General features: G+C 36.9%; 1 protein-coding gene across 1 annotated transcript; it reads right to left on the bottom strand.

Annotated features, from left to right (window-relative positions):
- Positions 1–6,393: 6,393 nt before the first annotated feature.
- On the bottom strand, positions 6,394–22,863 carry DIRAS2 (DIRAS family GTPase 2). The gene is made up of 2 exons (XM_062609862.1): positions 22,476–22,863; positions 6,394–10,467 (listed from the first exon to the last, which is right to left on the bottom strand). Exon 2 carries the CDS (start codon positions 10,426–10,428, stop codon positions 9,829–9,831), a length of 600 nt encoding a protein of 199 aa, XP_062465846.1. The 5' UTR covers positions 10,429–10,467; positions 22,476–22,863; the 3' UTR covers positions 6,394–9,828.
- Between the last annotated feature and the right edge of the window lie 672 nt (positions 22,864–23,535).

The following is a 23,535-nucleotide window of genomic DNA, read 5'->3' as shown; positions in this document are numbered from 1 at the left end:
CCATCTGCACAAACATCAGAAAAATCTCTGATTATAATTTTTCTCATTATTATTAAAGAGAAAGAATTACTACTGAACAGGCAGCATTTAAAGAGGGATTTTAAAAAACTGAGTTAATTCGTGAAGATAATTCATGCTAGTCAAAAAGACAGTGAAAATGACATGGCTCCTGAAATGTGGACATCTGTTTACTGTTTGAACTAGGCTGGGATCTTTGGCTCAGTCCACATAAGCTACAAATAAGTGGAAGACATCATGTACCTCCAGCCTTCAGAGACAGATGATTTATAGGTAAATTTCCCCATATTTCAAACCTAGTCTCCTCAGCCAGCACTAAGTTCCAAGTTTACTTTAAAATGCCACATTCAGATGACAACTTTCCACTTTATTTCCCATTCCACAAATGCATGAAACATTTAAATCGTTTACCCAAAATTCAATCGAATATGAAAAGCTTCACTTATTATTGAATGCATTTCCATCAGTGCGACTTCCTAGGCCAGATTTTGTTCTAGTTTAACCTGTGCAAATCCAGAATAGTGCCAGTGATTTGAACAAGAGCAGTGCCTGGCATATTCAGTGTGAGCTGCCAGCTAACTAACTGCCTGTGCTTTTATCATAGGGGTCTGTGCTGGGGCCCATCATGTGTGACCTAAAAGCAACCAAATTCAGAGGAACTGAGGAGGTACTGAACATTTCTTCTCAAGCAGAGGCAGAGGAGTAGGAGACGGCCCTTCCAGACTCCCCCTGTGGGTCCTGTGGATTTTCTGTGGTGGAGTTTCAGTCATTATCAACAGCAGAGAGCTTAGTAAATAATGTAGGAGTTATTTTTAATCAAGAGTTATTTTATTTGACACTGGAGTATTTTGAAATGAGAACATGAGAACCAAGGGGATAAATTTTGATGTGTTCCAAGGGAACAGATTTTTACCCTATATTGTAAGCTTGGAAGAGATGTTAGGTTTCCAAAACTTGACATCTAAACTGCATTAAAAGAACATAGAGAAATAAAATTTTCATTTCATATATTCCATAAGTTTCCTGCATCCTTGGAAAACAAAAACCAACTTGTTCCAGTTTCATGCTTAAGGAATTTTGACACAAGGATATTAGTCATTTTGCTACAGACCAAACAAAGAATGAGTTAGAAAAAGGAAAACATTTCCTAAAAGTCCTCTTTTGTAACTTACCTACAGGTTTATCTTTCTCTTGGTTTGGTAGTTCCCTATACCGAAAACATCAACCATAAACCGCCATAGAGTCCAAAAACCTACTGTCTGCAACAACACCAACTCTGTTATTACCATACTAAACACAGTGTACTTGAAAACAATCTGGAAAACATTGGGACAAACCTACTGCGAACTAATCCAAGAATGAATTGGGTCTTTGGCATTCAGAAAAATTGGAAATGTACATACTTCCATGTATTTGAATGTTAAAATGAAAGAAGGTAAAGCTGTTTCTATTCAAGCTTCTGGTTTGTGTTCTAAAATAGCCATTTTAGTGACATTTCAAACCATAAAACATATTCGTGTGGGAAATGGGATGACTAATACTGCCTCTACAAATGACTGTTAAATTCTTCTGTTGAATTCCAAACTCTAATTGCCACTGAATGCACTTTAAAAATGTCTTGCTGAAAACGGTCCTAATGTGAAAGTTTTTTTCCTAAACTAGCTCAAACTAAAAGACCCAGTAGAAGAGCACTAATTCCTGAGGAAACTGTCAGGGTCCGACTGGAGAAAATCCCAGGGCCAGACCCTGTTTCAGTTAGTGATCCCAAGAGTGAAATTAAGATGCAAACAAGGTCAAGTACCATAATTGATAGTATTTTCATTACAGATTACAAAAAGACAGTTATTATAAAAGAGGGAAATTATTGCAGTAAAGGGGGTAGCAATAGGACAGATTGGAAAAACAGTAGAAAATGAAGAAAGAATTTGGGCGCAGAGAAAGAGAGAGAGTCACCACCATGGACCCAGCAGTGCCCCGGGGATCCGTTGTTGTCATTGATGGTGGGAGTTCTTCAGGGTTCATAGTTAGTATCAGAGCAGAGTGTCCCCCAAGAGTCCATCGGAGGTGGGTGTCCTCATGGAGGCATCCTGGTGTCACCTTGAAGGCACCCATTTTGGTGATGTCTTAATTCCCCTTTTATAATGAACTGGGGGGAGTACCTATGTTCTTCATGTCATGTATTCCTGTTCCTGGTGACGTTTCCCTGGTCTTGCAGCCAGCTCTTTAACTGCAGGTGTCTACAGCAATTCTTGGGATAATGGACAGCAATTCCTCACACCAATCCTTGAAGTAATGGACAGGAGTCTTACCTCAGCTTTTCCCCATTCATCCCTTAGGCAATAGATGGTGGAGTTCCAATTCAGCTCCTCACTCCCTTCTCCCAGGCAATGGATGGAAGTGTCTTAACTCCTCCCACCCATCTCTGAGGCAATGGTCGGTGGAGTCCCATTTCAATTCTTCGCAACAATTCTCAAGGCAATGGATGGAAGGGTCTTCTTTCCCACTCATCCTTCAGTCATGGTGGAAACCCATCTCAGCTTCTCATACCAGTCTTTGAGACAATAGACAGTGGAGTCTGATTTCAGATCAGTCTCTCACAGAAACATAACTGACAGACTGAAGAAATCACAATAAACAGAATACTGTTATAACTACTACCTTACATTTAAAAATACATTATTTACTACATCTGTATAGTACAGAATAATATGCTTGACTGCAATGCAATGTTAATTTTTTATGCTAAATTATCTATCTTCCAGAAGAAGTTTAAAGTGGTGCTGTGTAACTTAAGTCACCCAGTAATGTTTAGACTATAATAATTTATAGAGATACAGAGCTGTAACTAAAAACACAGCCAATAGAGGCCACACAATAAATCATATGATTCTATGACAATAAAGCTTAAAGTTACTACTTTCGAGGCACATTCTTCTTTAATCAACTCACAAATCTCATTTATATCCGTGAGCTAATGTACCATATATATATACTTATCTCTCTGCCCAAGTGGTGGCCTTGCTTCTTTCTATGCTCTATAAACAATCTCCAGCAGACAAGGGAATATTTCGTCTGCAGCGAAGGTGGTCTGGCTGGTTGCTCTTCCCAGGAAGGGGAGAAGCAGGGAAAGCAGCCAGAGGTGTTGCTGCTTCTTTTACCCCCATCCCAGTAATAAAATTTTATGTTTGCATCCATCTGTCTTTGATGGTATTTTCCAGTTCTGCAATCTGGGCATACTTTGTATGCTGTTACATAACTGAAATTATTATTATTATTATTATTATTATTATTATTATTATTATTATTGTTGTCTTTTTTATTATTATATTTTGCATGGGAATGAGTTACTGTATCCCCCTAATTACTGGAATTGTCAAATTATTTTGAACTGTTTGTAAGTAATTAAGTAATTTGAAAGGTTCTCTACCATACTGAGATTACTTGTGGCTTTTGTAAAATGTCATATAGCATTGGACACTTGGTAAGCAAATGCTTAGGTGGGAGATTAGGTGTTGATCAAACTTGCTGAATGAGGCTACCCTTAAAATCAGGTTTGAGTTTGGAAAGAAAGAGGAGAGCAAGGACAGATAAATATGGTTTGGGCAGCAAAAGGGAGGACAGAATTTTAGATTCTTTTTTTGACCCTATCCTGGCTTTGCAATGTTCAAATCAAGTGCTACATTCTCTGTGTGATTGTTCTATGACCTAATGGATTGTATTGTTAGGATAATTCTGAGTATATTCAGTTGATTTTTTTCTTCTTCTACTTCATCCTTCCTAAACATTACCATTGAAATTAAACGTATTCACCTTCCATTATATTCAGCATCCCTAGACTGTGCATAATCTGGCCTCTTTATTCTGATACAGTCCTTTACCATTCATTGGTATGTGAGCGTGCTCTTCACAGAGTCTATATAAAGAGATTATTGTTTGGACACTTGGAGATGTGTTTGTATAAAACTACCTTGCTCTCCCTTGTTCCTGTTTTAGACTTTATTGTTCCAGTCATTTTTTAAATTCACTGTGGAAAACTAGCCATGACAGGTGTGAGGTTTGTAGAAGGACAGGACATGGTGTTCATAATGCAGGTTGGTCATGGTTGCAGAGGTCATCTCCTCTCATTGACAAATATATCTGCTCCTTCCTACATGGTGGGAAAGAGGACTGCACTTGCCCTTTTCCCTGCTGATCCCTGAGAAATTTCTCTCCTGTGTAACCTACTGTTATGATGTCCCTAACAGCAGTGTTCATTAGTGCACCTCAGTGTGACTACAGAATATTGATTTTTGTTTTTAAAACACATTTAGGAGCCCTCCTTGGTCTCAGAAGTCCCTGAGCAATAGTAAATTCATGTAAAAACTTTTGGCTTTGCCATTTCCCACTCTACCCACCAAATTATATTTCTCCTACCTCTTTATTATAATGATCCAACTGTGACAGGTGACAGGTGGCCCACAGGTAAAATCTGGAATTAAATTAATATGCCTAAGCATACAGTGCCATTATGTTGTGAATTTTGAGAGTGCCTAATCTTGAATAAATTAATAAATAGGTCAACAGTCTGTTTTTAAGGACCAAGTTGAGCAGCAGCAGAAGCTGAACCAGATGTGGAAGGGAACACATGAAAAGGATCCTTACAACAGAACTGAGCAAAAGTTGCTGTAAAGCAGGTATATGCCAAGAGACTGGCACCTCCACGCTCTCCCCATTTCTCTCTGAAAGCTAATGTAAAATGATCCTTCTCCTCTTATATATGGAAAAAAATATTTGCCATATAGCCCTTATGGAAAACCACTTCTTCCTGCTATTTTTACTGAAATGAATACAAATACAGTTTGTATTTGTATTTATTTCATGTGACAGGTGATGTCATCCACAGCTTTCAGAACATCAAGATAGAGATGTACTTGTAGGATCCATTGTGCCTTTTCTTGGCATCTGAATGAGGAATAAATACATCTGACTGAACAACAAATGTTCTTTTCCACTTCAGTTCCATTATGATTTTCAATAGGTCCATTCTGACTCATTATGTAAAGTGGTGCTCGACCAAGGTAAACTGTAGGAAGCAGAAGAGGCTTAATACTTTCTCTAAATACCATATCTATCTGGTTTAGACCAGTCCGCATCCTTCATAAGGAGCATCCAGGTATGTACTTTCAAAGGTGCTTAAGCTCTTCTCTCCTCTATTTGCAGTTTTAGTAGAGCTGGACTTTAGACACCATTTGCTGCATGAAACACACCTGTGAATTAATTAGAAAACCTACCAAAAAGGTGTGTGGGACATGCCAGTTAAAATGTCAGTGAACTAAATATGACAAATATATATTCACAATTTAATGAGGGTATGTGGTAACAATGAAAATATTTCCCATGGGATATGGGAGTAGTAACAAATGACAAAAAAATCAGAGGGAGGCAAATTTTGTGGTGCTTCTGTGGAATACTGTAGGGCAAACATCTGAAAAACAGTCACTCAGTATATTGTACAAACACTAGGACACTGACTGGACACATTCACTTTTCCATAGTAGGCTGTGTCAGAATCAGGGGCAAGCATAGTAAATGACGGTGTATTAGAATAAGAAAATGAATTATAATATTTATTAGGAGTTCTAGGGTGTCTTTTACTCAGAATAAAAAGCTCTGTGGACTACCATGTCGAATTGTTTCGGAGTGATACGAAAACTGCATTTAATAATCAATGTTTCATCACTGGTTCAAATGCCTATCAATGTGCCTGAGTGTTCAAGCTTGTTTGTTGATCCCTCCCTTACATACAGAAATGATTATTGAACTGAACAAGTGCTACATCTTGTGACTTGCAAGAAGGGTCAAAGTATTATATTTGACCCTTTTTTTTCAACAGGTGGTAACATAATATGCAGTAGTTTAGTAGTTTGCAAAAATGTCAGGAATTTTATAGAAATGAGGAGGAATAGAAGGATCCATATAATAAGTTTCAATTTTGCACAAGCATTGAGTTTCATCTTTGTTATTTTAAAATAAATAATAAAATACAAACTAGTTTGCAGAACTATTTTGCTTTTTGATAACCAAAAGATACACCCATGGATAATCTGTGTTTTATGAAGGCGCATTGCTTTGGAAGTGTAGGTGTTTGCCACAGTATAATAAAAGAAAGGTATATGTTAGATAAGATGATACTGCTCCAGTTCTCTCAGGACTTTTCAGGAATCTGATCTGTACAGCTGAAGACTTTAGGACACTACCTAACGTGTAAGTAGCTATTTATTTATTTATAGAATTGCATTTGCAACTTTTACTGCATGAAATTTTTTAAAGCTACATACTTCATGTACTTATGTAATAAACACAATGCAGGCATCAACAAGGATTCTTCCAAACTCTTGTTTCCATTTAAAACTTTATTTTGTATGTTCAGATCACCAGAAACACAGAAACTTGTAGGCACAAATTACTTCATATCCAGAGGTTTTGAATAAAATATTTGCTAATGAAATCACTACAACACATTTTCATGGTAACTATATATCTTAATATTTCATATATACATAGAAAAGACATGCATTGTAAAGAGTCATTTTGTCTAGATCATGTTTTCTGATTGCCAAAATTCACTGTACATCTTACATGGCTTAAATATGCAATGTTTTTCCTGTATATTTTAAAGAGTTTGTTATACTCATATCACATTCCCAAACACAAAACGTAATAAAGCTGCATATTTTCTTTATTTAACTTAAAATGTTTTTTCTGTGTTAAAAAAAAATAATTGTATAATTAATAGCAAAACAAATGCTTTAAACCAGCGCACAAGTATCTAAGATATGTAAAATCTAGTAGTATAAACTAGGACAACAATGCAAGGGTATAAAGTACGTTCTCTTTCGAATCTGTGGTCCACAAGTAATATTGCTTCTGTATTGGCCTTGCTTTGATACATGCAAGTCCATGAAATAATTCATGGCTTATTTTGTAGCAGGTGAGGAATCAACTGGGAATTAAAGGAAATGGTCCTCAAGCCTGACATTGGCAGCTACTTGTTTGATTTCCACCTTTGCCATAAACTTACTACTCACTTGCTATGAGGCACATTCAAAGAAAGTCCAGGGCCAAATTTCAGCCTGAAATATCTTGCAGTTATAGCTTATGAGTAATTAGATCCCCTATATTCTATTTCTGCAAGATTCTTTACTACGTAAAAAATTCCTTCAGTTAAAATGACCAATAATGTTAAAAGGATCCTTGTCTTTATATGGCCTTTTTTTTTTTTCTTTCAGTTTATGTCATTATTCCATGCTGGCTGCTTCAGCATGTGTCATGCATGATGACCTTTGGCACCGGCATATTAGCATCAGCAGGAGACCTCTGTACTGCTGACCTCTATATATGACCCATTACTCCTTAAGTGTGATCATTCTTTTGATTTTCCAGTTTCATTAGTGGAAACCATTGCTGCGAAGATGAGCATTGTCAGCTGTCTGCTTACAAACAGAATAGATGTTTAAATATTTATAAAAAACTTACAAAATGTAGTGGTATTAAATGTTTTGCATCCCCAATCTGTAAATATTGTTTGATCTTTTGACAGACTGACAAGAAAAAGATGCACTTCGCTGTATAAGCCATAACAGTTTCCTTTACATGGTTTGGAAGTTAGCCAAGAATGTGAAGTGGCAGTCAGATCAAATGCAGAGTGGGGACTGGGACTGGGACTGAAGAAATCTGCTTTTGTTCCTGGCTATACAGCTAGCCTGCTGGGTAACCTGTGTGTATTTGCTTACTCTCTTCATGCCTCAGTTTCACCACCTGAGGAGTTAAGATAATGATGCTGTCCTTTTTTGTGAAGTGCTTTGATTTTTATGGAGAAAAAGCATCACATAAGACCCAGAAATTTACTATTAAGGAAAAGCCTTAGGGTTTTTTTCATGCTTTCTCTAATTTTCTGATGCAATGAAATAAGCACACAAAATTCTGTATTCTTTGACATCAGCAGTAGTGTTACACTTGATTTTAATGGTGCTAAAATTTCTTCTGAGTGAATGATAAAAGTTGTGCTCTTTTCTAGACAATGCTAATAGCAATTCTTGCTCAAAGAAATGTACCTGCAAAATGACTGCACACTTGACTGAAATGTTGAAGGTAAGCAAGCAATAACTCTAAGAGAAACAAGGTAAGTATTTTTAATGCAAATACTGCATTTGAACAGCTCCTAGAAGATATTTATAATGCAACAGCATGCATACTAATAATACTAGTACTTGACTGAGTTTTCCCATAATATGATTTCAACATAAACATTCACCAAAATATGGTGGTTTGTTTTATTATTTCAGAGAAGTTCCTAAGGTTCAAACTGTAGCTTATACAACTTAGATGTGTCTTTTAAAAACTGTATGTGCTTCTTTTATGTTAGATGGCCTTTGTTATCATTAGAATACATATTTTACTCATTCATCTTAGTTTTAAAAAGCTTTGGAGAGAGATCCAGAAAAGCTCACATTTTATATTATTATTCCCCTTCCAAAGGTTTTGAAAGGAGCAGTTGCCTCTGAAAAGGTGGTTTAAACCAGCTTTTTCTATTCTGAACTGCGTATTGCATTGTAACACAGTACTGACTGCAACTCTTAATATGCCAAATCCTGTACTACTTACCCCAGGAAATCTTCTCCTAGGGCTCTTTGTGGGCCCTAATTCCAGATGCAGGATTTGATTCTGTGTCACAGCAGTTCAAATCATGAGTTTAAATGGTTAATATATACCCCTTCAGACAATATAAAGGCAATAGATCTAGTAGTGCATGAATGAAAAAGCATTCTAATTGAAATATAGTAAAGACGTTTCACTCGGCTATTTGGTAATTTAAATAATAATTTTATATACTATATTGACACCTCTCCAAGTGTACAACCAGTTCCATAGACTTTCATTCACTATTAACCATCAGCAGCATTTGAATGGAGCCTTTCCCATAAAGGCTTTTGCAGGGGACTTCCCAGCCAATCCTCTCTGGGGAAGCTTTGCGTTTATGTACACCATTTCTGTACAATCTGACATTCTCCACAGGAAAACATCTGCTCTTCTGAAATACATTGAGGCCAGAAGCAAAAGTGATTCTCGAACCAATGGGTCCAGAAAAGATGATTTGCATCTCTCCTACAGCGGCTGGATTTTCATCATCTTTCAGTTCAAACACTGAAACATACAGGAAAGAAATCTCGTGCTCGAGGGTAGAGAGAATATCCATACCTTTTAACTGTTACCCTGACACTTCCTTTCAGTGTGAAATAGTTTTTTAATTTGGCAGATCCCATACTGCCTTACGCACAGTGCCCCAACAGTCAGTAATGAAAATTGCACGGAATTGTCTGTAACATTCCTAAAAGGATGTCATAACACCATTCAGCATGCATTTCATACTTCTAGGTTTCTTTATGGCCATTTTTTTGTTTTTCTTCCAACATTATGCATTGCCATCTCTTGCACTTATATGAAACAAAAATAATATGAAGCTGACTTTCCAAAACTTTTGCGTTATGCTAAGGATGGAATTTCTTTTTTTTTTGTAAATCACAAAATTAGATATCATGGCCCATCCTTCTCTTGATTGCTGATTGTTTTCACTAGAAGGTGGAGTACATGATTTTAGTTGTTGTTTTTTTTCATAGTAACTACAGTAAATAATTTTTTTGAAATTCAAAATATTTCTTTTAAAACAGATACTAATGAATAGGGTCTTCCATGGTTGTTTGCTATCTGTACGTTTTATGTGAGTATTGTCAGACAGGTGAGATTGCGTGATTAACTTGTGACAGTGCAATTTCACATCACCACACATTTGCCTTTCAGCTTCTCTTTCCTTTTCTGCTGCTTGCTTTTTTTGCCATCAATTTGTAAACTCACAGTTCTGCGTTTCTCAAGGTTTAGCAATTCTTGGAATAACTCTTTCACGTTGTGGTTCAGCTTAGCAGAGGTCTCCATGAAGGCACATTTCCATTTCTTAGCCATGGCTTCTCCTTCGCTGCTGTCCACCTCTCGATTTTGACTCTCATCATTTTTGTTCCCCACAAGCATTATTGGGATGTTTTCTATGTCTCCTTTAATCTGACATATTTGTTCATAGATTGGTTTGAGTTCCTCCAAGGACTGTCGGCTAGTGATAGAGTAAACCAAAATGAAAGCATGTCCTTTAGAAATAGAAAGACGTTGCATGGCTGGAAATTGATGGCTGCCTGTAGTGTCAGTGATCTGTAAAGTGCATATGCTCTTATCACAGCTGATCACCTGACGGTAGGTGTCTTCAATAGTAGGGATGTAGCTCTCTCTGAAAGTGCCCTTCACAAACCTCAAGACCAAAGAACTTTTGCCCACTCCTCCAGCTCCAAACACAACAACCCTGTAATCATTGCTTTGCTCAGGCATGTTTCTCAGTGTGTCTGCTGCTCAGGTAGAGAGAAAAATCTAGGAAAGAAAATGGCAAAAAAAAAAAACAAGACAGATATTAATACAGATAACATGTGGAGAGTGCACATCATTATATCTTTCCCAATACAAGAAACTGATGTGATGTAACTGATGGCATATTAGCTGTAATCATTTAGAAAGACTTGCAGTGGATTACAGATTGATTTAATCTAGTAGTAAATTTAGGGTTTGCAATCCATAACTGCAAATATATAAAAATTGCAAAAAAATCCATAATCCAAATAATTTTGTTACTGGACTGGTAACAAAAGATTATCTTCAGGATTTCATGGTTTATTTTAAATGAACATTATGAGTTTCAGTATTCTTCCTACTGGACTAATATCCCCAGAAATAAAAGCTTCAGCTGAGAAATGGTACTTCAGCAAGGCCAAGGCCCTCCAAAAAATTGTAGAAACTGATTTTTTCTTGTGTCCCTAAAAAAACCCTCCTCAAACCATTGTTGAAACACACAAGTATACACATGTATGATAGGAAATTACTCTAAACATGCCACCTATTCAGTAGTTTGGGAATCTGTCTTCATTACAACTGAACACTCCTGAGTGACATCTAAGATGTATTTGTAACTTATGCAGCCACAGCACCAAGTATTCTTTGTTTCTAACTCTTTGGGAGCATGTGCCCCATTTCCACTGTGGGACACACAGTAGAAGTGTGTTTTTCTACTTGCATTTCGGATCAGAGTACATTTTGGTAAACTGAGATTGTTCATGTACAGCCTGCCTTTTTGTTCTATATTTCACAGATGAAACCTGACTGGAGACATGCTACATCAGAAGAGTTGTGCAGACATCTTCATAACATTTTCAAGGCTGGCAAACGCATATGCCAAAGGCTGCAAAATTCTGTGATTCTGAAGGTAGTTCCTCTTGACAAAGCCTAGCTGTAAACAGTAGGACCACAAATATTGTCATTATGAAATAACAGAAATGGTAAAGTTTTTCTATGGTTGCAAGCTCCAGTTGTTTTAGAATTGACTGAAATAAACGTGAAGATGAATTTATCCTCCTAACAGTAGCAGCTTGTTAGGTACATGGCATGTACACATCTCTGTTTATATTTAGTGAGATTTAAGCAAATAAAAACTAAAAAATTGAACCCTACAAGTTTAAGAGAGTCTAGGATATTGTTACTTTTTAGACCAGAGCTAGATGTATAAAAAGTACATGTGCAACAAACTGCAAAATTTGCTGAACTTTTATCTGTTCTTAGGAAAATGGGGTGACCTAATAGAGAATCTTGTTCAAGTGCCCTAATGGTGCCAGGTGATTGAATTTGCCTGCTGCAATGTTGCCTGGGCAGCAGCTGATCCAGAACAATCCAAAGGGATGTCTTAATGAATAAGCAAAGCCTTGCAGCTATTTCTTCACCACAGCAGAGGAGTGATTGGAACTGTGGGGCAGGGTTTTAAGTTACCCTTTACTTGTCTGGCACAGGGAGAATAGCAGTGATGCTGTAGAGGTATGGATCTGAATGGAGCCCCCATGATCACCTTGCCAGCTTGCCGTTGCCAGCCCATGCTAGTTTTGTGCTTTTGCATTTTGATTCTACTGCTGCCTGTGCCTGTTAGACTAAAGCTAGTGGCTATCCATGCTGCACTGATGTCTTAAGTTTGCTGTTCAAGCACACCCTGGTTTTGTTATCCTTCTTGTACAGGGTATCCTATTCTGTCCTAATTGTAATGTCTGAGTAAGCTGAAAACACCTGTTTTTACATAATGTGTGGGATGAAGGAGGTGTACTTCCTCATCTGGCACACTGTAGGCAGAGCAACCAGTGCAACTGGGGATTCTGTTCCTGAGGAAACATGAAGAATTGTCACAGCTCTGCCTCCCCAGCCTGGCTTCAGGCATAAGGAAGCTTCACTTCTATCTCTCCTACCCTGCAGTCGCTGTCACTCTCAGAGACCTGTTTAAATATAGGAAAGATTGATAAATAAGAGTGTTTATCCTGAGGCAATGAAGCAAAATTGTTTATCTCTGACAGCAGAACTCAAGAAATGGAAAAAAGAGTAGTCTCAGAAAACACCGGTGTATGTGTTTATGTAAGAGGAAAAACCCTCTGAGGTACAAGGAAAATGGGTGAGCAGCTCATGCTGTTGACAAAACAAACAAAACCAAAGTAGCTAGCAAGAAATGAGAACAGAGAAATCTAGCAGGACAATGTTCCACTGAGAATAAACCAGAATAGTCATAGACCTTAGAGCTGTGGGTGGCTGCACTAAATTATCACCCATAGGAATTATAGTTTAATAATTTTTGTGAGAAAAAGGTAAGAGAGAAAACCATGTCTGTTTCACCTCAGAAGAAGCTTAAGCATTGCACAGTCAGATATGTAGCCTAGGAAATATGGGATGATGAGAAAGAATTCACTATGAAAATTTTTACTATGAAAAGCAGTGAAAACACAGAGTAGAGAAATGAAAGTTTGAATGCTAGCTGGGTGTACGTCTGCTATATTAAACTTCATACTTTCAGCATACTCAGAAATCTCCAAGAAAACTGGCATATATGGTTGCCCAAAAATTAAAACAAATTCAAATGTGGCACTTGATGCCATAAAGTATTAAGCATCGAAAAAGCTTCTCGGGGAACATCAGATGGCACAATAACAGTCTTTAAATACACAGTAAGTTGTTGTGGAGAGGAAGAGTGCATGTCTATAGTGGGAAAGACTGGAATTAATAGGTTTACATTCTAGAGGGCTTACATTGCAGCCTTTGTTCTATAAACCAGCCTGATACTACCTTTGCTGTCTGGAGTCAGAGGCTTTGATTGCACCTTAAATGATTCAGTTCTTGAGGTTTTATGATGTCCTTCTGAGATGTCAGTCTGATAAGCAACACAGCAATTGTCAAATGGTGTATGTTAATTTCCTGAAAGGTCTTATTCCTCAAGTAAAATAATCTCATGTCACTCACTGTTTTTATTTGTTTTGGTTTGGGTTTTTTTGGAGATCTGTTTATACTGCTATTGCTATTGTTACGAAAATCCAATAAAGTAGAAGCAGTGCATTTAGTTCAAAAGCTTGCATCAATTTAAGTTAACAGTCCATAAGGCCATCCAGTGATGACATCACTATGCAAATACGCAAGTTACAAGGTGAAGAATAATACCAAATGTAGCAATAAATAAGATGGATTTCAGCATGGTTGAAAGCTTAATGGCCATTTCACCATATGAAAGGTGAAAAAGGTACACATTATTTACATACAAGAGGGCAAGAGAGCTCTGCAAGGAGTTTTTACTTGTTCATTATGTATATAAACAGGCATTTCTCAAGGAGTATTTTCACTGTATCTGCCAATGAACATGGACTTAGAGAATTAGAATTTTCCTACTTCCGGTGTCTTCATCTTTTACTACAAGACTCACTTTTTCATTCCTTTTCTTTCTTTTTCTTTGCCTGCTTTGCTTTGGTCTCTTCAAATCAATGGAAAATTGGGCATATTTGAATACAAAATGATAACAGTTAAACCAGCTTTTTCTTGCAACATAAGTTTCTAGTCCATGCGCAAAGCACATTCTTTTTTTATTTCATGCTGAACAAAATGCTCTTTGAAAATCTGTTTCATGATGATCAGCAAGTGTAAGTCATGACTATATACATGCTGCAGCACTTTTGATTTATGTCAGCTCTGGCTTTTATCCAGATGTTGTTCTTGCCATGTTTGTTAAGAAAGAATATATCATACTGGTAATGCCTGTTTCATTGATATTTGAGTAAAGGCTTGGTCAGACATAATTATCCCTTCAAAATACCTTCTCTTTTTGCCTTGCATGATACACAAAATAGGAGAATGACAGGCCAAGTCATCTGAGTAGTTATGCATGGATTGACAGTAATAACAACAGTAATCAAAATTGTTCGATGCGTTTAGACTAAACCTGCTTCCTGAATTTGCCTTGCCATATCAAAATTTCAGCTTGACCATTTATTGAGACATCATGCTTTGTTTTCAAAATGTTTATCTATATATTGGTGACTTCCTTGTACTTGAATGTAAGTCTCTCATACTTTTGTTAGCAGATATTAGCCAGAGATTGTTGGATAACAAATGTTAGGTTGAATATTATTTATTCATAATTGGTGTAGCCTTTTTGATTCCTTTACAAACCAAAAATACAGGGAGGTGTGTCAAATATTTTTGGATCACACCTTCCTACAGAAAAACCCAGGATGTCTTGAAATGCAAAAAAAAAAGTCTTTCACATAGTAGTGTGAAGTGGAATTTGAAGACAGCAATTGATTGTATTTTGCTCAAGGTATCTGTGCCAGTGCCAGAGATCGTTAAGCCATTTGGCCAAGATTTCTCTAGGTTTTTTCAGTCTCCAGTGCAGTTTGAACAAAGTATCGTGTTTTATTGCTAAGAAAAAGTCTTTGCTTACAGCTGTTCCATCTAATCATAACTGTCTGAAAAACATCTTGTTTCTTCAAAGGAAAGGTGATTATACTGATGATGATGAAATCCTATCCTGGAAATTAGATACATTAGCTCCTTCCAGAAACTTCTCAGACTGCAGCACCAGTTTTGCTGTTGTTTCATAGTAATAGTTTGGATTTTTGCATTAGTCTAAAAGCTCATTATAGGACTCCCTCCAGGACCAAATCTGATGCAATCAGCCCCTGAATCTTGCCCATTGTTAATACTGATTTCAGTTAACACTGGAGGATGGTACAGCATGGTGTATCAAAATAATGGCAATACTGCATGATCAGTGAAGATTATATCTACTTCAAGATTGACAGTGCTGAATGGCCAAGCACTAACATGCTGGTTTACTGAATGAAAGAGTTGGTGTCATGTAAATTTAGCATGAAAAGGAAGATGGGCACTTTGCATGTGACCTGCAGGTTCCAGTTCAGCCAAGTCCTCAAGAAAGTGCTTAAATTGTGTACATTATTCTAATTATATAATTTTTTTTAATCTGTGCTTAACTGTGATCTAATTGAACATTGTTCCCAAAGTCTGCATATATAGCACTCATCTGATATAAAGGCTGTTTGCAGTGGAGAAAAGGTTAAGAAATTCAGCAATTTTTTGGTAGGTCAATATAGGTGCTGCAGGTAAAAACAACATAGGAATTTTTCAATTAAAAAAGTCATGTTGGCCTAACAGTATTGAACTATTGGACACTGAAAGCAACTTGATAACCAACTTCATGTTCTGTGTAGAAGTTACCAAGTGTGGTCAAAAAAAAGATCTGAATGAACTGAGGCTTTCAGAGTTCCAGATTTATTTTCAGTGCAAAACTAGATGGCATAATAGGCTATGGCTGAAAATTACAGAGTTGCTCTCAATTATAGTTGAAGAGAAAATCAATGTTAACTTAATATTTTGTATCATCAGCCAGAAGGAAGCAGATGAGATTATGTTACAGAGAAAATGGCATCAGAAAATAAAGTTCTATGTCATAAACCTGCTGGTTTTCCGTGACACACTGTTGTAATATTCCTTGATCTTCTGAAAGCAAGAGACAAAATCAGAGTTTCTTATTATTCAACACATTTGTAGGAAGCACAAATTCAAACTGCAAATTCAATTTTTTTCAACTAAAACAATTTCTGGTTTAGAGCTAAAATCTCTTCAATGTTTAAATGGTTTTAATATGTATAGTAAATTTATCATTTAGAATTTCCTAACTGAACCGAAAACAGTGGCTCAATCTGTACAAAACTGGAAGAGACTGGCACAGATCAGATTGCTAAAACTGCCCTGCATGTCAGCAAAGAGTGTGCCTTGGGGAAGTTTGGCCTAGGTGATCACATCATTTGTTTTTAAATGTCTAGAAAAGAAAAAGGGAAGAAAAAATTGCTCAATTTTTTTCAATATTGACTAAAGTGTTTCTTGCATTTTGGGACAGCTTCTTCACCATGTTACAAACACATATGCTACACTACAGATACAGTCTAGGTAGAATGCAGGATATCAATTTTAGAAAATTGTTTTTTTTGTTTTAGAGAGTTTCTCCAAGAGGTTTTGCAGATTCCCTTCATACTGCTGGCCTAGCATAAAAGAGTAATAAAAAAGACAGGAGTCTTTCTGAATAATTTTATACAGTTTTGTTCTGTATTTAGAGAAGTGGAATGTTGTCCTAAAAACAGCTCAATGTAGAGGAGGCAGAATCCAGCCCATATACTGTTCTGTGGTCACAGATGCTGTGCTTTGCTTTAGCAAATAGTCATAATTTTATCAAATTGATGCTAAGTGTCTGAAACTAGGTTTAACCAAATTGGTACTACCTGTTGAAGAACACAGGACTGGTGATGAAAGTCTCTGCTGAGGGCTCATGTGCAGAAAACGTAGAAGGTACCAGACTTGATCCATTAAAGAGCTTTAGAGTTCAGAATACAGTTAAGAGATCTGGTGTTGCTGCCCAAGAGCTTTCCGACTAACCTTTGAGTAAGAGGTATGTAATAATGAACCGTTATCATAAACGAAGATTCAGCATCATTGAAAATTCCACACAAAAAGAAATCTTTTTTTCTTGCAGAAACACCAGTCTTATGCCCTGTTTACACAGGGTGGACAAGTGTCCTACTGTGTATCACTTCCTATTTAGTGGATTGGCTAATCTGAAAACTATAAAAAGGATAATTTCATAACTCAGTTTGCTTTAGACATGTTAGATGCTTCGTTGACTTAAATGGAGATATTTATTTATATATTCAAGCATTTTGGAAAACCAGTATCTCAACCTTTCAAGTGCTTATGGTCAAAACTCAGAAACAGCTCAGAAGCCTTTGTGTATGTGTATTTAGGTACTTGTGTGTTCACATATAGAAATAAAAATGCTAAAGTATCAGCATTGTATTCAGTTCCTGATGGAACTGACTTTTTTGAGTTTTGTTGTTAGCTTAACCAACCAAATGCTGTAGGTTTTGCTCAGTTTTCAGTAGGTTTAATTTACCTGAGCAAAGATGGAAAGTTTCAACTTACAATGTCATATGTTCACCTTTGAACATGTAGGACATTTTACCAATGAGTACAGCAGCAGGATTATTAACTGGAATTTATCACTCACGTAAATGCACGATCAGAGACTCAGTTTGACCTTTCAGCCCCTCTGTTTTTCAATAGCAGAATACTCTTTTTGGTAATTATCTATGACTTTACATGCTGCAGTGAACTTCTGCTCTCCAGATGTCCAAAACTGGTGACTCTTTGTTCTGCATCTTATAGGAAAGGATGTGGCTTTTAAGTTTTCCTGAATGGAGAAAGTTAGAATCATACACAAAGTAGGAAAAAAAAAAAAAAGAAACAAAAAACAACAACCAAAAAACAAAGCAAAGCCAACAAACCAACAAACACAAAACTAAAACAAACAAACAAAAACCAACCAAGCAAGAAAAAAAAAAACCCAAGAAGGAAAAATTCCTAAATAATCTTTTGACTCTAGGAACTTTGGATGTTGATATATGTGAGATTCATTAAGAAAATCCCATAAATGTGTGTATTTATACAGCAGAACCATGTGTCTGTGAAAGACTGGTTTCATTCAGCAGAGGAAGAGGCACAAAGACCAGTGTCCCTTTTGCCTTTCCACCAGAGTCCTCAATTTCTTAATGTTAATTTGAGAATATTTTTGCAAATCTGATACGGAAGGAGAATTATTTAAATACAAGTCTTCCAACTTATGAATATAAATCCTATCATTATTTTTCCTTGCTGGGCTGGAAAGGATAGCTTGAGTGCTGTCCAGATCACTGGAACACTTCTGATACTCTTCCACAGATCAAATAATAACCTATGCAAAACAACATGTCTTAAACTCAGAATATGAGTACCTGTCTTGATGACCTGTGCATGGTTAAGTCCTCCAGAAGCCCTACTAGCCAGTATAATATCTTTTGCAACTGGTTTGTTGGGCAATAACTTTCAAATAGGTTAATGAAGTGGGTTTTAGAAACCAGATGCATCCCTGACAAGTAAATAAGTAATGCAGTCCCATTGTCAGTAGGCCTCCTGATATAGCAAGGAGCTTGCACTTCCACAGAAAAATTTCTGTAAATAGGAAAGGTTTGAAAACCAGAAATTAAAGTATAGCTAGGGGGGGAATGACAGCTTTCTGATAGGAGTTTCTGAGTGTTCACAAGAATCTATTTCCTGTCTATGATGTGCAATTTATTATGACCTTGTTTTGGGGAAAAAAAAAAAAATTTTTTTTACTCTAAAGTGTATTTTTTTAAGAATTAATTTGCAAATCTGCATCTCAGGACTTTCACAAAACTGAATACTTTCCTAGCTGACTTTTTAAATTATTTTTAAACAGGAAAACAATCTCATATTAACCTTATTCACTGCCCAGCTTTCAGTACTTTCTATTCTGAAGTAAGAAAGGTAGGTTTAGCATTTAGAATACCTTATTCTCTATTCATGTTTATTTTTCTTGCAGCAGTAAGCAGAATTCTAAAACCTATATTCTAAAGATTAAAAAATACTTTCTCAGTAACTTATGATAGCTTTTGAATGTTTGAGTGAACAAATTGTGAAAACAAAGGGTTTTATTTGGGTTTACAGCAATATTTTAGCTATTGGTGGTAGCTAATATTTGATTATTTAAATTATTATTTTTTTAAGAACAGATAAAAGCTGTCACTCTCAATTTCCAGAGAGGAGTATCAAATTAAATAAAGAGGATAAGTCTCCTTTTCTGAGATTCACATTAATTTTAAGTCAGAATTATTGGACATTTTGGAAAGGAAACACCTTCAGTACAGCAATTTATTTGTTCATTTCATATGGCTGCTTTACTACATATATATTTTAAATGAGAAGGCTAAAAGGCTGTCATAAGTTCATTGACACTTATTCAAATTCAACTAAAATCAATTCCATTACCTGCAGCCAGGGTGAGGGTGATTGCATTTTGCCTCCATACCATACTGCAGCCCTGCTCAGTCAAAGAAATTAAAGACAGATTTTCATCTCAGATAAAGAAGTCTAACATTCAGCTCAAATGTTTTTTTGCTTATGTGGATGTGTTCCTGACCCCTGTATGAGCCAAAAAGTGAATTTTGCCAGAGAGCTGACACATCCTTTTTTGACATTTTTCTCATCTTCCTTTGATACTCATTTCAAGAATTATAGAGTAATCGGTATTTGTGATTGAAAACAAATTAATATTTGTTTTCTCATAATGCAAAAATAAAGTATGTTCTGTTTCAATTCATACATACAGTTGCATTGTCGCTCGGTCCACTTTTCCACTGACTTTCCAGCACTTAGATAAGATAATCTACTGTACATCGTAATTTTAATGCAACAACAAAAAGGCAGTGAAAGTATCTCTTCATTAATGTTTAGAAATCTTTGTGTGTGGAAAGTAAAACAGACAGAAGAAAAAACAAATCCAAGATTTTTTCTTTCCTGGTACACTCATGGAAATTGTTCAGTTAAAAGGGAAAGCAATATTGGTAATATTAAGCATTCAAGTCACACAGAATTGCCATTTTTCTCTACATAATATCGATAATTGCTCCATTAAGCCTAGTAATACAAAGCATTAAGAGCAAAGTAATAAACATTTGGAATCAGCTCTACATGTCAAACCGAATCTTCCACAGTGAGTACCGTTCCAGTTTGAGTGTACAAATGGCCTGACACTCTCACATGTGGGAGGTGTAACATTCAAATTATATATTACAGATCAGTTACTGAGGTATACTGTGAATTGAAAGCAAAATGCACTATGTAAACCAAAACCATAAAAAGGCAAAAAGAAGGGGGAAAAAAAAAAAAGATCAGGTTATAAGGAGAAAGAAGTACAAGAAAAGGGAATACAAAATTGACTATGGTCATTCTGTAGCAGCATCTTTGACCATCATACTGTTTACTGCAGGCTTTTAAAATGAGCTAAGTTTTGAGGCAAAAGCACACACATTGTGACAATGAAAGTGTGAGTCTGCTTTTTCACACAGGACAGTGGGATCTTTACATGGACAGGTATGTTGGTTAGTACAAAAAGAACGTTACCAGGTGATCCTCAAAAGAAACTAAAAACATTATTAGTAACAATTTCAGGAGCAGCACTATCAGTTTATATATTATCCACTACTCTTGTTGGTACAACAGAGACTGTAGTGCCAGGTAATATCATCTTGACCAATTGGCCAGAAGGAGCCATGCCTCTGAACTCAAATCATCTTCCACAGAGCTATGTTCTGCACTGTGAGAAGGTAATATTATTCAGCCTAATGACCACCTCAGAATAATATTTCTGTTTACACCAGCAGACGCATTAGGGCTTATGTGCCTGCTGGTATAAACAGCAATGCAGCACAACCAAGAAGAGAAATATGCTTTCAGTTGCTCGGCTGTGAGATGTGGGGAAAACTGTGCTTCCAAAGACCTTGACCCATTTGCAGAGACTTTTAAATGCAGACACTTCCAGTGAAAAGTAAGAATGGTGTTTAGTACTGAAAGAGACTTCTGGATTACGAAATCCCCTTGCAGGGAACCATTTCACACAAACCCTTCCACCAAGTTCCAACTGAAAAGCTTTTAGAGACTTCACTTTCTATTACTTCAACAAGAAGGTATTATCAGAACCTTGCTGCATTAACGGTTTGAAACCTTCCAGCTTAAGTGTATTCACAGCCCATTTATACTCATTCATTCTTCTCTTTTCCCAGGGATGAAGACAAATAGCTGTACATCACAATCATTCCCCTAGTTCCATGGCACCATTGACTGGCAGCTGCAAATTTGAACCTGTTCATGTTTGGACAGTTCTTCATGCAAGAGCCTCAGAAATGCGCTGTGCAGTGTAAGAGAGCGTGACACTTGGAGGGATACCACATTATAGCCATCATAGCCCCTGAACGATGGCATGGATACCATTCTGGGAAGACTGGGCACTACTAGGTGTAGTAACCACAGCTGGACCCTGGAGGACAGCTGCTGAACACAAGTGAATTCCATCACTCAGAAAAGTAAAAGGGGCAAGGGGGGCAGATGGGCACACACACAGGGGAAGCCAAAATATGCCTCTGACCCAGAATTAAAAATTGTAACACCTGCAAACATTCTAAATACAGTAAACTGAAAACCCTAGCAAAGGTGTAACAGCAATTGCTTGCAACAGCTTTGTTTACATGAATAGGTACAGAGATGCACATATTACATTCCTATACAACGGTGCATTTATAAACAGGCATATATGTATTCATGTATGACTAGAACTCAAGAAAACAAGACTTTCAGAAAATTCTTTAAATATAAAATACATCAAATCTGGTTGCTCAATTCTGGGCTCACCCAGCTGTGACTGAGTGCTGCAGCATACACAGCATTCACATTTCATGGAGAAGATAGCAAGAGAAGAAGTACTATCAGACCTGAATTCAGCCACTTAAAAGACTCTTGAGAATGGCCTTTCATAATATATTTTGTTTCATTCAATTGAGAAAGGCACAATTTACTGCGAAAATGAAATATTGCCCACCTGTCAGTGGAATGCTGCAAAGTTATATCTGTTTCAAAGAAAGCAACACCTGGTGTTAATTTCATACAAACTCATCACTTTTTTTATTATTTTATTACATAAGGTAGCTTTAATTTAACAATAATAATAATTAAAAAAGAATCTGTCCTTAAACCACTGCAGTGGCAGTGGTATAAACTAAGGCAAAATTCGGCACATCAAGCTTTAGTGGACAGTTTAAAAAAAAAAGGTTATGAAGACACAACTAGCATCCCAGTACATATAAAAATTATGTTTGACTGGCCAGTATGTATATGACTAGCTTCTGCCTTCTTTGTCAGCCCCATCTTACAGCATGACATGTTCTCTGCATAAGATACATGCTTTGATCAAATCTCGCAGTCATAACTCACACAAAACTCTATTGACTTCAGTGGAAATTTTGTCTGAGTGAGGAGTCTGGATTTTGGCCAAAGGACATAAAGAGCTCTAATCTCAATGCAAAACTATGTTTATTGTAGGAGGTGATGTAGGAAAACAAGGAAAAAAGAATTACCTGTGAAGGAACAGAAAGCTCCAAATGCTCTTCAGTTTTTGCCTCTCATCACACCAGCTGCTCACCCTCTGCACTGGCTTTCCTCACGAGAAAGGAGACCCTGACTTAACCAAGGGGGCTGCAGCCCCGTCGCCTGCTGCCTCTCCTTTCTCCCTGCGCTGGCTGCTGCCCGCAGTGTGCTCAGAGGCTCGGTGCTCTGGCGGTTCTGCTCCTCTCCCGCTTTCTCCCCAGCGCCCCGGCTGTGGCTAATGCTTCTGTTGGCTTGATCACAGCCTCTCTCTTTCCCTCTGCTTTCACGGATGGACTGACTCCAGCCTCTGCTGATGCTACTGCCTAAATGGCGACTGCAAAGCTCATCTAGGCTTTTAACTGCCACCTACTGAATAACTGTGGAATATATATAAAAATATGTAAAGAGTACATGTACTTAGGATGTAATTTTCTGACTTTCTCAACAAATGTAGTACATTTTTACAATTAGCCGTTAAGCCCTCCAAATACTCTGTAGTTTGTCATTTAAAGCTGTAGTCTACATTACTCTGTGCTCATAATTTTCCCTTTCTTTCAGCACCTAAACACAGAACAAGCCTGTTCCTTTAACTTCAAAAAGCTTACAAAGCTTTTTGTGAGGCCAGTCCCTGATGGGCTTAAACCAGCATAGCCCTATTCAAATCTATGGAGCTGTGCTGATATATGCTAGCTGAGAAATTTATCCCTTTACGTCCAATATTTATTTGCAAAAATACAGTAGACTTCAAGAATGAAAAACAAGTCATAAAAATAGGTTTTGTCTGACACAACCCTCAAAATTTCACTAATCTGAAACAGATACAACATTTTGTTTTTTTTTTTTTCCTGACAGCAGTGTAAAAAAGGGTTCTTGAGGCTTAGAGACAATCGTAAACTAAGAAAATACATTCTATTTTCCACTTGTAATGGTGCTTCTTTGATGAAAAATTCAGAGACAAGATTTAACATCTCCTTCAGCTGCTTATTTTTAAAGCAACTCCTAGAACTACTCAGGGATTTTCTTTCTAGACTAGAAGTGATGTCCACTGGA

This window comes from Pezoporus occidentalis, unplaced genomic scaffold (assembly GCF_034315485.1).
Source record: "Pezoporus occidentalis ecotype Australia unplaced genomic scaffold, CSIRO_AGI_Poc_V1 ctg141, whole genome shotgun sequence".
Lineage (NCBI taxonomy): Eukaryota > Metazoa > Chordata > Aves > Psittaciformes > Psittacidae > Pezoporus > Pezoporus occidentalis.
The sequence above is the reverse complement of the archived record's forward strand: the minus strand, read 5'-3'. Positions and strand labels throughout refer to the sequence as shown.

What these genes read in the sequence shown, in the direction of transcription:
- DIRAS2 (XM_062609862.1), bottom strand. Translation starts at nt 10,428, where the DNA reads ATGCCTGAGCAAAGCAATGATTACAGGGTTGTTGTGTTTGGAGCTGGA.